The 15,273-nt window shown below is 40.0% G+C and overlaps 2 protein-coding genes and 1 non-coding gene across 3 annotated transcripts; 2 read left to right on the top strand and 1 right to left on the bottom strand.

Annotated features, from left to right (window-relative positions):
* Window positions 1-499: 499 nt before the first annotated feature.
* On the bottom strand, window positions 500-10,985 carry LOC102299251 (SMU1 DNA replication regulator and spliceosomal factor). The gene is made up of 12 exons (XM_005946820.2): window positions 10,812-10,985; window positions 9,559-9,769; window positions 9,328-9,480; window positions 9,131-9,247; window positions 7,965-8,087; window positions 6,552-6,671; window positions 6,310-6,426; window positions 6,040-6,167; window positions 4,675-4,801; window positions 4,368-4,529; window positions 3,423-3,572; window positions 500-1,703 (listed from the first exon to the last, which is right to left on the bottom strand). Exons 1-12 carry the CDS (start codon window positions 10,835-10,837, stop codon window positions 1,605-1,607), a joined length of 1,533 nt encoding a protein of 510 aa, XP_005946882.1. The 5' UTR covers window positions 10,838-10,985; the 3' UTR covers window positions 500-1,604.
* Window positions 10,986-11,879: 894 nt separating this feature from the next.
* trnas-cga lies at window positions 11,880-11,961 on the top strand. The gene has a single exon. It is a non-coding gene; the product is annotated as a tRNA-Ser (tRNA).
* Window positions 11,962-12,233: 272 nt separating this feature from the next.
* Window positions 12,234-14,824, top strand: LOC102299967 (perilipin-2). The gene is made up of 6 exons (XM_005946823.3): window positions 12,234-12,397; window positions 12,559-12,763; window positions 13,551-13,633; window positions 13,741-13,954; window positions 14,041-14,174; window positions 14,450-14,824. The coding sequence occupies exons 1-6, from the start codon at window positions 12,377-12,379 to the stop codon at window positions 14,711-14,713; spliced, it is 921 nt and encodes a 306-aa protein (XP_005946885.1). The 5' UTR covers window positions 12,234-12,376; the 3' UTR covers window positions 14,714-14,824.
* The last annotated feature ends 449 nt before the right edge of the window (window positions 14,825-15,273 follow it).

The following is a 15,273-nucleotide window of genomic DNA, read 5'->3' as shown; positions in this document are numbered from 1 at the left end:
CTGTTGTAGATTTGCTGCTGTGTTTAGGATCATTGTCCTGTTGCATGAAGTAATCTGAGGCAAGTTTGAGCTGCCTCACATTTGAATCTAGATATACAGAGGAGTTTATGGTTGACTCATTGACTGCAAGGTCCTGTACCATTATGTTGTTCATCATTTGTAGTTAATGTTAGAATGATTGTTATTATGTTTTGATATGCAAAACATTAGAACTGAAAGAGAATGTACTCTCTTTTTACTATATATATAATTAAACAGGGAATAAAATGGATGATATTCTTTTGGACTTTGAAAATATTTTTTTCATCAGTTTCACAAAATTTTTGACTACAAGAACATGGCAACAAAAAGTGGCTTAGGAAGATATAATAGTTCATACTTTGTAATACAACTTACAAACCCGTCGGGTTTGATAACCAATCCTGTTACTTCCAGTTTAATTAATTCTTCCACATCTGGAAACTTGTTAGTGCCGAGCAGCAAAAGATTCAAATTGACTGTCCTTTAAAAAAAAAAAAATGTTGCACATACAGTACTTGGATAAATTGCCACGTCGGGAACAAATCTAGCACTAAAGCGTATTATTATGAAATAACACAAACACCAGGTTTTTAATTTTATTATCATCTGTCATGTGGTTGGAGATGTTATGTACAGCATAATGAATATACCAAAAATAAATAATTCAGTTGCTAAACAATATCTCGCAGTGATAAATGACGACAGTACCAGGTAGTACGAACAGTTACCGCTAGAGGAAGTCTGTTGCAGGTACATGTACCTTATCTATGCACAGGAACATCAGACACAGGACAATAAATGTGTAAAATACATTTGTTGTTTACGCACAGGATACAGAATGTGTCACTGGAGCTCTGTACAGGGTTATCAGTCATCATGCATATTTTAAAGGACTACAAAAATTACTGTAGTGCACTGAGGTAGCATGCAGGGAACGCAGAGAACAAATAAATCATGACATCAGAATCGTTATTTGGATAAAATCTAAAAATTAAGAATAAAAAAACATTATTATAAACCAAAGCAAATCAATCATATACCTGATATTGTTTGTTTATGCCCAAACAAGAGGCGATCTCTATTATAACTATTTTCACAACAGTTCACCATCATGCATTTTCATGTCTAATAAAGACAGAAGAGATGAAAATGGGGATTCAAACTGGTGAAGTTGGATTCATGAGGAAGAAGGTGTAAGGTATGGAGGACCTAAACAGCGTTGCAAATGCTAATGAATTACAAATAAATTACTCAAAATCAAAATATGGAAGGAAAAAACATGTTTAAAGTGCAGCTACTTTAGATTATTTTTTTGTTGAGAATTTGCTGACTTAAAGAAAACATAAATATTGGCATTCTTACCTTAAATTTTCCACAAGGAATTAAAAAAAAAAAGAAACCAACATACAGAATCCTTTAAAGGGGGGGGGGGAAAACTTTGATTGGTAAATTTATTTATAATTTAAAGGTGGTTTTTCATATTCATTGATTGTTTTTTCAAAGCATTTTCATGGCACAAATAGATTTTAATACACCATGTCAACAGCTGTGTAGGTCCTCCACAATATAATGCAGGTGACACTTTAAGGCTTCCATAGCCTCAGCAGACCGTCTTCACTGTACGTGGCAATCAGATTCTCATGTGGGTGGTGAGTGATGCCAATTACGTCTTTCTCGTGAACCTGTGAGTGCAGGGAAGACAGATCAGCACACATTCTCCATCACCCATCAGTTGCTTCCACCCACCCCTTACCCTGTTATTGTTACTCAGCAGCAGTGCTAAACAATAACAACACTTAAAAAAAAAATGCTGCGAAGATCGTGGAAATCATTTACAGTAATATAATGTCACTTTGATGCTACAGATGGGCAATTTTACACATTACTAGGTGATTTCTAGACATCAGTGTGCCAGGCCTGGTTGGAAACTAACAGAGATTTTGTGTATTAAGGTAAGATTGTGTGTTTATACTGTGATTGATATGGATGTGTAATGGTTTTTTTCCTCTAGTGGATTGCCTAGGAACACCTTTAAAGTTTAGCCAGCATGGTGATTTATTACATCTGGCCAGCATTCACCTTAGACTAGTTGTGAAAATCCATTTCTCTAAATGTGCAGTAAGAAGAGTAAGTAATATGCAACAGAGCTGAATGCTTGTAACACCTCAAGAAAGGCAAAAAATATTTGTTAACAACTTGCAACAAGATGCATTGGCAAAGATATGCAGCTATAATTTACGGTGATAAACTGTTTTAGGAGGTCACAGTAGAAACACTGAAATAACAGTGATAACTGGTTGAGACCAACAGCTGACAGTAGAGCAGGGCGATATGACCAAAAATATTTATCACAATATACATTTGAAAATTTGCGATAACGATATAACTGAGCCACCATCAATGTATTTTCACTTAAACAAGCAGCTGTTTTTTATGTGCATTAAAGTTATATAAAAACGTAACAGTGCAAATGCAAAATCCTTGCTGACAGTTTAACCAAAAGGCATTTCCAGTGGAAATTGGCCGACATGTCCTCAGCATAACCATGTATAATATCCACAAAACTTAAAAAGAGGTTATACACACACAATACGGTAATATTATGTTAAAGCACAGTACATATCACTCCGCGAGGCGCCTGACTACGATAGTCGTAATGCTCCAACAATCCATCAAGCGGTGCGGGTTCGTAGCTTAGCAAAGTCGTACTGAAACATTTGACAGATTTTCGAGCACCGTGTACGACATAAAATCGTTTCAAGGTCAGTAAACACAACCAGAATTCATACATAAGGCAAACAGGATTATAAGGGGCGCTGACGATTTTCAGAAAAATCAAAGGATTGATTTTAAGTGTGCCGTATTTTCCAAAAAACACGGTAATAACGACGGCCCGCTAGCATGCTCTACCAAAAATAGTGCTTTGTTGTGTATCTGACGGCCGAAAACTAAACCAGTTCCACACCACTGAAGTTGCAGCACTTTTACAAACCAATTCTGATTCATCCTTTTCATTCAATGTTCCAATTTCGACCTTCTCATTCTCCGTCGCCGCCATGCTTTTTCCGCCATGTGCGTATGAAAACAAAGGCACTGCGCATGCACGTTTTACCCATATTCTATGGCGATATTTCATTTTCTTATCGTTGCCCAACAATATACCGGTATTACCGTGAAAGGTATGATATGGCCCAGCCCTAGCTGACAGTATGCAGTAAAGCTCATTTTCTACACAGCATGTTTTGGACAGTAAGTAAATAAAAGTTTTAAGCTGCCAAATCTACTTTTTTGTAACCTAACATGGAAGCTTATTAGAGCGTAGACGAAAAACACTAGCAGCCCAAATTTTAATAGATGCAAAACAGTTTTAATAATAAGTGAATATTAGCAGCAGCACTTACAGTCAGCGTTTTCTCCAGCCTTCCTGTTGTATAGCTGAAGCAGTAGAGCACTAAGTCCTCCCCCACACAGTAAATCCACTCCCCGCGGGGTGACAGGGTGCAACACACAAAGTCTGCTCTTTTTCTGTCTGAACTGAAGGTCTTCACAGTCTGAGGAGATGAGAGAGAGAGAGAGAGAGAGATGTTAAGCTTCCACAAATATATTCAAGTGTGAATCTAAAACACCAATAAAAGGTTGAGATAAACAATACATTGTAAGTAACTTTGAAAATGCATTGTCTTTTCAGTTCAAAGAACCATTTGGGGGTGATTGTTTTGGGGGGAACAAAACAATCACCTTCAACTTTACCTTCAATTCAGATTTGCTCATTCATTTTAAGGAGCTAATATGCAGGTTTTGTTACATTTTGACAAAGACTAGAGAGTTTTTCTTGCATTTCCTGTCATAGACTAGTGGATTTGTCCACTAGCGATGTTATTCACTTTTTGCAAACTACTTTTCTGAAGTCTTCAATTGAGTGTGTAAGCCATCATCTGCTGTTTTATAGTATATTTTACAGCTAAAAGTACCACAAATTACAAAATGAGATGTATTTGAAGCAAACTTAAAACTGCTAACGAAGATCATAAACGGATTAGGAAAGTGTTTACTGAGACCGAATAAGTCACCCCACACTGGCCATTAGAGAAAATGTAGGTTTATGACATCTCCACAGAGGAGCAGCATTTTTGTACTGTAAGTCAAACAACTATTGATAAGTCATCACCTTTAGTCATACAATTTTTTTTTTACAATTTTCTGATGACTAATTGAAAATTAATTAGTAGATGAAACAGTAATAATAACACTGTGTAATGCAGCTGTAATTGCATTAATAATAGCATAGCAAAGTCTCGTTCTTTAGATTTAAATGAGGTTCTATGAGAAGAGCAAGTTGCTCTCACCTGGCCATGCATGCTCATGACGACCACAGCGTTGGAGTGGTTACAAACCACAAAGTGCTCTGGATTCTGGGGGAGAGGGATCACGTTGTTGACGGGGACATCCAGTGTCCTCGACAGACATTTAAAAGTGTGGATGCACTCACAGGATTTTGTGTTCCAAATCTGAACAATACAGGAGAAAAATCTCAGATTTTAGAGTAGCTCAGCACTTTCTCAGCTGTCGTGTGTAATGACACCAATCAGAACAGATCTGAATGACTTTCTAGAGTCTTCTGATGTGGCGCCACGCTGTTAATGCAAATTGTACCTTCACAGTGCCATCTGATGAGGCGCTGATGATGTGAAATCCATCTTGAGTGAAGAACACATCGTTTACGAATGATGAATGGCCATTTAACTCCTTTAGCGTCTTGCCTGACTTCAGCTCATGGACTCTGGAGATGACATTGTTGAGGAATTGATTGAGATAAAGGACACTGAAATGAATTAAAAGGGCAGTGCTGAGTCATTTTAACAATCCCCTCTTCAACTCAAAGAGGGGATTTTACTCGACAGCGGATGAAATGTGCCACTGAGCTGCTGATGTGCTATTTTTAGCTCCTCTGTGTGGCTGGGTGCAGATTTACTTAAACCGTGACAAAACCCATAATGCCTACTGATTCGCTTCCTGTCCTGCAGGACGATATATCATTTGTAAACAATCCACCCCGCGAGTGGAATTTCAAGCAGAGGAACACGTTGCAGCTTTGTGCCTGAGCACATGGTTCCTCGGCTACACCCACACAGCACATGTGCTTCCAACATTGCGGAGAGGCTCAGCCCACACCCCCAGGAGTCAGAAATAACATTCAGCTCCACAACGGTGATGGGGATTCAGTGCGTGCATGAGGGTGGGAGCGAAAGGAAGACATCTTTGTGCTTTGTAGGCACTGCATATTTACAGGTGCACAATGTATGTGAACAACTGGCATCTTGCACTTTTAGTTGAGCATGTTTTTTATGGCTTTTGGGGGGAAAAGTATGATTTCCAAACACAGATTTTGCAGCTAAAGTGGAAAAACGCAGAGTCACTGTAGGCACAATTTCCAAAATGTGCTCTAGCAGACAGTTTAGAAAGCATTAAAGGATTTAAACTGCCAAATCTACTTTTCAGTTTTTTGCTAATCAGCTGTGGGATGTAGAAAGAGACCGCTGCTTTCCTCCTGCTGAAGCGACGCCCATGTGTGCACCTTCAAAACTTTTGTGAATCATGTCTGAGGGCAGTCAGATCTCTCGCTTGCCTCCCACGGTAGACGAGGCAACTCTTGCCACAAGGCTCTAAATTTAAATGGTTTCCTCTTTGCTTTTGATATGTCTCTAAATGTTTTTTTGTTAATGAGAGCAGATTTTCTTTTTCATTTCATTTTTAAATTAGTACAATTTTAAGCTATTTGTGTGGAGGGCTTTACATCAACCACAAATATATTTTTAAATGTGAATATATTACTTATGTGAATACAGTCAGTGTTAACCCTGCAAATTTAAACTTATAATTTTAACAATGTTACATGTAAGTTATGTTAATAATGTAATAAAATATAAACACACACACACACAAATTCTCTACATAGAGGAATAGCTGCAGTCTGCAGTGTGTTCACTACACAGAAACCATGACAACATCGAATCCCACCTGATGGTGTGGTCGAAGGAGGCACTGAGGATCTGGTTGCCGTCTTTGGAAAAGCCCAGACAGGCCACGCCTTTGTTGTGAGCATGCTCAAACCTACGCATACACAAGCCGCTCTGGATCTTCCACACCTTCCCCAACAACACACACACATTTCAAAAGAAAAATCAAAAGATAGATTACGTCAGCAATATATTCATAAATCGTATGGATACAGTTATTGATTGTTTATTTTATCTGGAAAGTACACACACAAATATGAACCCATCCAACCTTTATTTTGCCATTCTGAGCTCCAGTAGCCAGTAGATCTGTATCCTGACTGAAGCACATGCACAGCACAGCATCATCCATCATCATGAAGCTGTCTTGGGCCTGATATTTTAAATCCTGGTTCATTCATTCAGCAATGAAAACACAAAATTAGGAAAATGTGGTATTACACAGTATGTAGGAGGTGATGTGTTTAAAATAAATCTTAGTATTTTTAGTTTCCTGATTTGAAATATATTCACCTTGCTAATTTTTCCACTGTTGAAGTTCCAGACCTCAATAAAGCCATCTACTGACCCCGTAATTAAATATTTTCCATCGGGTGAGAAACGGGCACATTCCACGTGTGACCGCCGCCCAAACTGCACACACAGAAAAGCTTATTAATGCTTGCAGCACACGTGCTTTCCTGTTTGATTTGCAGCCTGAGATTCACACTCAGACAAGGAAATAAGGCACTAATTAATATTAGGAGACTCCAGGGAGACGTAAAGTTTTTCAATAGCCTGCTGTTGTGTGGGCTGACTATTCTCACTTAATGACCTTGGGCAGAGAATAAGCATGGATGAGCAACTCAGGCTGCTCCATCTGGATAGAAGTGATGAGAGCACAGCTAGAGACTAGATGAAGTGCCTTCAGGTGCACAAAGTAATTAGTTTGCAGTGTTTTTGTGTGTATGTATTGGGATAATAACCAAGGAAATAACAACCTCTTCTTTAACCTTCAAATGATGGACAATAATTTGATATATTCAATCATACAATCATACAAATGTGTCCTGTTATTCATTTTTCTGCCTACTTCTCCAACCACTTGTTGTGAAGCTGTTTTTTTTTATTATAGGTGTTAATTTTATTTGAATTCTCCATTTTTAATCAGTATATTGTAATGTTTTGCAGTGAAAGATCCAATTCAGTTAGTACACGTTGTTTAACAACAGCCAAATAGACAAGTAGGTTTCAGGAATATTTGGACAATGTCTGTAGGCTTGTTGCCCAGATAATATATTGCTGGAGGTGATCTTTGTGTGGATAAACAGCTGCGTGCAGAGGCAGGTGCACTTTCATGTAGTACATCCCCTCTAAACCAACCAAGCATAAAGATCTGGTGAAGCTGTGATGCCAAAATTCCTTTGGAATGGATGATTAGGAGTAATGAGTTTTGGTGTCTTTTAGAATTCTGAAAAAAGTCACATTTCTGGCAAAATCAGTCAGTATTCTGAAAAAAGAATTCAGCTTTTGAGAACAATTTGAAATTATCAGAAGAAAGTCTGTATTTTGATTTTAAAAAAGTCAGAATTTGGGTGCAGAGGGGGTTTCAGAATTCTGAGAAAAAAGTCCAAATTATGATTCCCCCCTCCCCCCAGAATTAAAAAAAGCCATGACCTCACGTATTTTTTTTTTCCAGTGGCCCTAATCAACTTCCATGAATTTTGCCTAGAAAATACTGAAAATTGTCACTAATTATAGTATAACATGTTAGAGTATCTGCACATAAAGGATGATAAACACAAAAAGAGCCATAAAAAAGTTCTCCTGTATAAAATGTAACAGTGTGATAAATCACACCAATGGATCATTTAGTTGTTAAAATAAATTTGGTCACTTGAGTGCTCTGCTAGAAAAAAAAAAAATTTTCCAAGTGCCATTACAGACCTTGATGTGGCGGTACAGCTGGTTTGGAAAGGTCTCTTTCTCCACATATTTCTCTTTGCAGGCAGATGTATCAATGGTCATATCAGGGGAGAGGTGATCTGTATACTGCTGTAGTTTCATAGACTGCAAGACGGTGAAAAAGAGTCAGCAGAAAAAATAAAACAGTGAAAATCTCAATAAAATCAAGAATACTAAGAACTACCAGATTATTTTTTTTATTTTCATGCTGTGTACAATAATGTAATGCAACTTCTGGCAGCAAGAACACAAGTTTCCCACTTTGAAATATTGTCCAAGTCCAGTTTCTTTCTTGTTTTTTCCCTTATTTTTAACATGACTGTTATTAGCCTCCTGGATTAGACAAGTTATAACTTAAAGTGAATGGAGGCTATTCAGAACTTTGCTGTAGCTGGCAGCACTTGTGTAACAGCTCACTAACAAAAATAGCATCTTGCACAGGAGGATGTACAGTACAGTATGTCTCTGAGAATGTAGAAACTCAGTCTTGAGAAACTCACTATGTTGCCACGTCAATCACTCAAATTAAAGAATATAACTGAGCTTGTTAACATGTCAGGGATGAAATTGCTAAAGAAAATGTAAAAGAAAAAAATGTTAAATATAAATACAAATGAGGGTCTTGCTCTTGTTTTATGACTGGTGTACTGTTTTTTTGTTGTTGTTTTTGTAGCTTACCTGCATCCTTTAAACTTTAAATCTCTCAAAAAATGGTTTCAAATTTACATTACTTTTTGACTAAATGTGCAGAATTTGGAGGTATAAAAACGTTAATACATTTTTCAGTATTTCACACGGAAAGAACTCTGTTAAAGGTCCTGATCAGAAGACACAAAAGTGTGTGTGAGATCTATTTCACCTGGAAAGCAAACAGCCCAGTGACTGTTATGTTTTACTGGGATTGTGAAATGAAATTCTGTGTCCAAGTAAGACACTCAGAAAGTTGGAAGGACTGCAGAAAAGTGTTTGTTGCCCTCAGGAAACCCTAATTAAAGTGGTGCTGTTGTATAAAAAAATACATAAAACTGAGATATTTGTTTGGTATCTTTGACAAACTATCGCACAGTGTTGTCTCCATCGATTAAGAAGTATTACTTGCCCTGTAATTAGAGCGGGTTTTTCAGAAGGATATCGATCAGTGCACTTACACCAACTTGTTCCAGGAGTCCTATGAGGCGGGAGGGGGGCACCACACTGACCTCCCTCACCAGAGCCTCAGCTATGGCTCTGCGCCGCTTCTCCTTGCTGCTTCCTTTTGGGTACGCCTGCAGTGGGATTGAAAGGATGTTAGCTATACCTATGAAGCGCTCTCTGACGCAGCTGTCCGAGCACTTTGCTTTCTTACCTCACGAGGGTCAAAGTAGGAACAGGTTAGCAGGTTCTCCAGGTGGCCGTACCTTTCTGGCTGGGTCTGCTTCAGCATGATCATCGGGTCGGTTTGCCTGAGGAGCGAGCGAGCTGCGCCCACCTCCCTCATTTCAATGAGCTCCATAACAACCTGTTGAAGAGAACGTGATCAATTACAAATAAACAAATGAAGCCAAGGAAAGCATTAGCTGAACATCCAAAGACTTACCTGCTCATAAAGGTCAATAAGTATGTTGTCAGGCAACTTGAGAGATTCAATAGCCAGCAGGACAGAGTCCCAGTGACCCTTGTTTATATCTGCAATAAAGCTTTCGATGCTTTCCACTGTGTTGAGGGAGACGGTGGTTTCCTCCTGTAATGTGGTCAGCGTCCGGTAGAGGTTGTTCTCTTTGAGGTACTGCATTATCAGACGGATCACACTACGGAGACAAAGGGGAAATGTTCAACAATATCTGATTTGGGATGGTGCCACACGTGGGCACAGCCTTAAAAGGAAAAGGTCGCAGCACAAAAGGCCTGTCTCATGTGGACTTTTGTTCCACTTTAGAGCCACCTGCTGGGCATAAAGCTGTCCTATCCACAATCAGAATCAGGATATTTGATCAATCCCAGAGGAAACTATGTGGTCACAGTTGCTCCAAGACAGTAAGAACAATAACTAAGTAAACTAAATTAATTAATACAATATACAACAAAGCTACAAAACAAATATACTAACTACAAATAACTCTAATTATAAATATGCCAGTATATTACAAATTTAAATTTATACAATTGACAGTCAAGGTGCCCCTTTTATCTTCCTCTCTGCTGGACGTTCATTTTTATGGTTTCACGTGCACCAGTGGCACCTGCAGATTAAACGAACCTCACCCACTGATTCTACGAGCCAGTGCTTTTGTACTAAATTAAAACACAAAAATTTGACATTCCTGCAGTTGTCTATTCCTGCACTCCCCACAGGAATGACTAACCACCACCACCAACAACAACAACAACAACAAAAAGCACACCCACGCCTTTACCAGGGGGGCGGAGATCGTCTTAGATCAACAGGCACATGTGGAGGAAGGAGCCCCTGGCTGCAAAACAGTCCGAACCCCCCTCACACACACACACGCACACAGCACGACTACAACCATTTGAGCAGCCTCACGTGTCAAATTAACCATACTGGTCGCATTAAACTGGGTATCAATAACACAGGAGGTTTCACAGCAGACAGGACAGCAAAAACAGCGCAGTTTCGAACACAAACTGTAAAGGCTCCGTTTACGCGGCTTATTTTAAAAGGGGAATATGCAACGATCCCACACACCGACGCAAAGATATGTCACCTAATAAGCGATGGAGCGCATGACAGCAGATAAACCTTATTATTTTCTCTTAAAGTCAAACAGGTGGCAGAGTCCGATCACTTTTTTGTGCACACAAACAAAGGCAAACAGAGAGCGCACTTACTCCGCGGGCTCCATCTCCACAGCCATACTGATGCTGATGTTGTCTCTCTGCTGCTGCAGCACCGGACTGACTGTTGTGACGGCTCAGCTCTCCTCTATAAGCCACGTGAAAGCTGTGTGCTGAGGACCACCCACTCCACGTGCTTCTCCTGTGTCTCCCAGTATTTTATTTTATTATTATTTATTTATTTTTGCGTTAGCGTAGTTACCATTCCCAAACCCTGTGATACCCCCCCCCCCCCCAAAAAAAATAAAAAAAAAAAAAAAAAACACACTCCCTCCCTAGGAGTTGGGGGGACTGAAAAAAAAACGGTTTCGGAGCACGTCGCGTGCAGGAGACGCGTCTGCCGCAGCCACAGCAGCAGCAGCGCTACAGACAGAACCTCGTGGCTCAGAGCGTGCTCCTCTGTGGGGGCCAAAACATCACTCTTCATCACTCGGAAACTGCCTTTTTGTCCTCAACTCATCGGTATGCGCGCACAGACCTGAGTGCGCATACGAGCATCTTTACAGTACCAGTCCCCGTAGAGCACACGCGGTGATTAACTTGCCTTCCCTATAATTAGGCGCTACGGTTATAAAGCTTTTCCCTGGCAGTGGGTGTAAATCAGCCGCGACATTTGCTTTGTTTAAACGTTTAGTTTTTTACAGCCTGCTTTTCGGCATATAGGCACACATTGCACAGATCTGCGAAACAAATTCGTCGGAAAGCCTCGTTAATCCATAATTGGGTGTTTACCCTCATTAATTCAGCGGCGCATTGGGAAAACTAATAACCTCCCAGAGCTCGATTATCAAACAAGCAATCTGTGGCAGCTCACAAGTAAAGAAAAATACCTAATTCTTCTCACATTTACGTTATATTGTAAGTATTTAGGCCTTTATTTCACTCTCTTATTTTGACAGCAGGCCTGAGGTGATTAAAGCAATAAATGAATCCCATAATATGATTGTTGGCTAATATTTAGAGTTAGGTATGAACATGCGGCTACTGCTGACTCCTGTTGTCTGCCCCATGTGATATTCTTCTTCTTCCTGTTTAATTGGTTGACGTTTTTGCTGACACATAGCTGTGATGGCCGAGTGGTTAAGGCGTTGGACTCGAAATCCAATGGGGCTTCCCCGCGCAGGTTCAAATCCTGCTCACAGCGTTCGGGTCCTCCACCGGACAGGTGAAGTATTGTAAAGTCAACCTTTAATGTCGGAGATCAATGAAAAAAAAGCGGCATTAAAAAAAGCGTCTGTATTATTATTATCTGTATTCTCTGTAGCAACATTAATTAAAAGTCCTGCGGGTGATTCTCACAATTGTGGAGCTTACGCCAGTATGGCTATCGTGAGCAGACGTTTAATTTGTGACCTTATTCTTGCTATGAAATCACGCGAGATTACAAGGAGAATTAAGAACAGGTGGGCCACTAATTGACTCCCCCACGCTATTTGAGCGGAGGTTTTCGCCCTGGTTGCTTTATTTCATTTTAGCCTTTACACTGAATATGTGAAGTTTCCGAAAAAGATTTACATTTTAAATTGTTTTTGTTCTTGTTTTCTCAAAGTGTACAAAAGATGACTGTAAACACCAACCAGGTGAGTACAATCAAACACCCTAAGTCCCTTAGTCCTATACTTTTACCGAAATGTTTTTTTATGCTCATTTGGCATTTAAACGCGAAAGAAATGAAAACACTTCTTTCACCATGGCTTTCACACCAACTTGGCTTTCCAACGCTCTTCTGTCTCTTTTGCAGAAAGCACCCAGTGCAGCTGCCAGGCTGGCAAATCTGCCCGTCGTTCGTTCGGCTTGTGCCAGACTATCGGTCTTGTACACGGGCACAAAATCCAGGCATCCCGGCCTGAAGTCTGCGTGTGAAGTGCTGGAGAGCAGCGTGACAGCTGTAGGCAGAGCAGCCTGTTACAGAGCGTCACCTGTCATTGTTAAACTGGAGCCCCAGAGTAAGTAGCTACTGTTAGGACTCTTCCATAAAGATGTAGGAAATGACATTAGAGCATCTGGTTTTCTCCATCTTTCAACTACCTTAATCTGTACAGAAAATGGTGTAAACACCCAGATCCTTCTGCAATGCAAAGGGTTTTTGTGAACATTTTAAAAAACGGTTTTATTCGGATTTTCTCGCACAACGAGCTGTCTAAAGTCGGGATTGGAGTTGGAGAAATTTTAACCAGCACTCACTGCCACTTTATTAAGTACTGCTGTGGCCCAGCTGCTTCAAGGTCCAAGGTAGTGTATTTCAGATGATCGTTTGCATATTTTGATTGTAACAAGCAGTTATTTGTGTTACTGTCCTCTTCCTGTGGCATTAACAAGGCATTTTCATCCAGAGTTGTTTCTTTTTTCTATTCACTATTGTGTGGGGGGAAATCCCAGTAGTTCAGCAGTTTCTGAAATACTCAGACCAGCCCGCCAGGCACTACCATCATGCCATGTTCAAAGTAATTTCAATCATCTCTTGTGCTGGGTTTGAACTTCAGCAGATCGTACTGACATCCCTACATGCTTGAATTTGTTTTGCTGCCATGTTGGGCAGTAAAACAAATCAATCAATAAAGATTGATTGATTAGGTATGTTTACAAGCAGTTGAACAAGTTAACCTGACAGATTGCAGCATCAGGATACAATGCATTACATTAGAGATGAGACTGAAATGACATTTTTCACTGACCATCAGGTCAAAGTTGCTTTCTGGATAAACACCAACACTGTTCATGGGTATGTTTCAGTTTCCTATGCAAATGATGTTGCCTGCAAGAGTCTCGACTGGCTGGAGGCTTCATTCTCTGTAATTGTGTCATCCACAGAACAGGTAACGTTTCCTTTCCTCGTTTAAGTCCTTATAACTCACAACAGGTCTATAAAGTCTGGAATAATAAATAAAATATTTTATGTTGTGATTTAATTTTCTTTGCTCAGATTGTTATCCCTGCCAAAACCAAAATGAATGAGATTCAGGCTGGGATGAGCATTGCAGCCAATCAAACCATTGACTGGGTGATGAGGAGGATGAATGATGGCATTAACCGATCACCTCTGAAGACGGTCGTTGGTGTGACAACTGTGGGACTGGACACAGCTCTGAGCTTGTCAGAGGCTCTGGTGGACCAAATGCTTCCCCCAACACAAGAAGGTAACCTAAAATTCATTTATTAGCTTTCTATGTGATTTTTGCCATTTGGTTCAATTTAGATGCCTTTCTTTTCTTTGTATCTCTAGAAGAAGCTCGCTTGATGCAAGGTTTTGAAGTGGTCATGCTCAGGGGCCATTACCCTGAGCGACTGTGCTCACTCACTGCTAAAATGTGTAGAAGGCTTTACCATGAAGCTGGGTCCAAGATTCAAGCTGTTCAGGTGTGCTGTGAGCTGTTCTTGATGTGTTTAGCACAGAAAATGCATATAAAACATTAACCTAAGTATCTGTACCTCCCACTCTGCATGTAAGTTTTTACTTCCCAATGTCTCCAAAGTGCTTGCTCGTAGGGGGTTGTCTAATTGTTAGGGTTTTCTCTCTATTATTGTAGGGCCTCTACCTTACAATATAAAGTGCCTTGAGGCGACTGTTATTGTGATGTGGCTCTGTACAAATAAAATCTAATTGAACTTGTTGAAATTTGTTTCTTACTCAGGAGGTAATGAGGAGTTCACCTGGGCCTTCAGCTCTGGTTCAGAACTTGCAGACCAGCTGGCTGAGTGTCCAACGGCTGCCTCAGTACCTGCAGAATCAGGCGTTCGCTGGGTTTTTCTTCGTCATTCAGATGTACAACTTAAACTCCTTGCCAACCCAGAAGAAGCAATCTAATCAAGGCAGAGGTTATCTTCGTACCTCCATGCCTCAAAGGGGTGTAGCCAGGAAGGGGAGGGCTACCAAGAGGTCTGGATTTGACAGCTAATGTAACATTAAGTAATGCATGCGTCATTGATGTCATTTACTGTAACTTTTTGATATATGTGAGCTGAATTTGTCATCTTACTGGTCTAAAATAAATATCTGAAGATTCATAGACTTTGATCTTGTCCTTTCAGTTGGATAGCTGCTCTGCAAACAATCACTCAGTGGCAGCTTCTCCAGTTGCTAAGCTTATAAATGAATCTGTTCTTGGCATTTAATGTGCTTATAAACTAAGGCACCTTAATTGGCACAGACTGAGACCATAATTAACTGGAGGACATTCTCCCAAAGCCCTGTTCATACAAACCAGCTGACTGCCAATTTGGGAGGCAGTCGGATATATTTCTAATCTTTCCAACTTTCTTGCTGAGTAAAGACAATAATAGTAAAAGGAAGCTGAAGTTTGTTATTATGGCTGCATGCAATAGTCCTTATATACTCATGTAGTCTGTTATTTCTGCTGCTGTTCTGTCTGGTAGCAGTCTTTGGGTTTCAGTAGGGATGCATCCATAGACTGGCACACTCGATTTAGCCCATATCTGACAATTCCAGCTTTTTTTT

This window comes from Haplochromis burtoni, unplaced genomic scaffold, assembly GCF_018398535.1.
Source record: "Haplochromis burtoni strain Fernald_Lab_line unplaced genomic scaffold, NCSU_Asbu1 Contig_67, whole genome shotgun sequence".
NCBI lineage: Eukaryota > Metazoa > Chordata > Actinopteri > Cichliformes > Cichlidae > Haplochromis > Haplochromis burtoni.
This window is presented reverse-complemented; position numbering and strand designations above follow the sequence as displayed.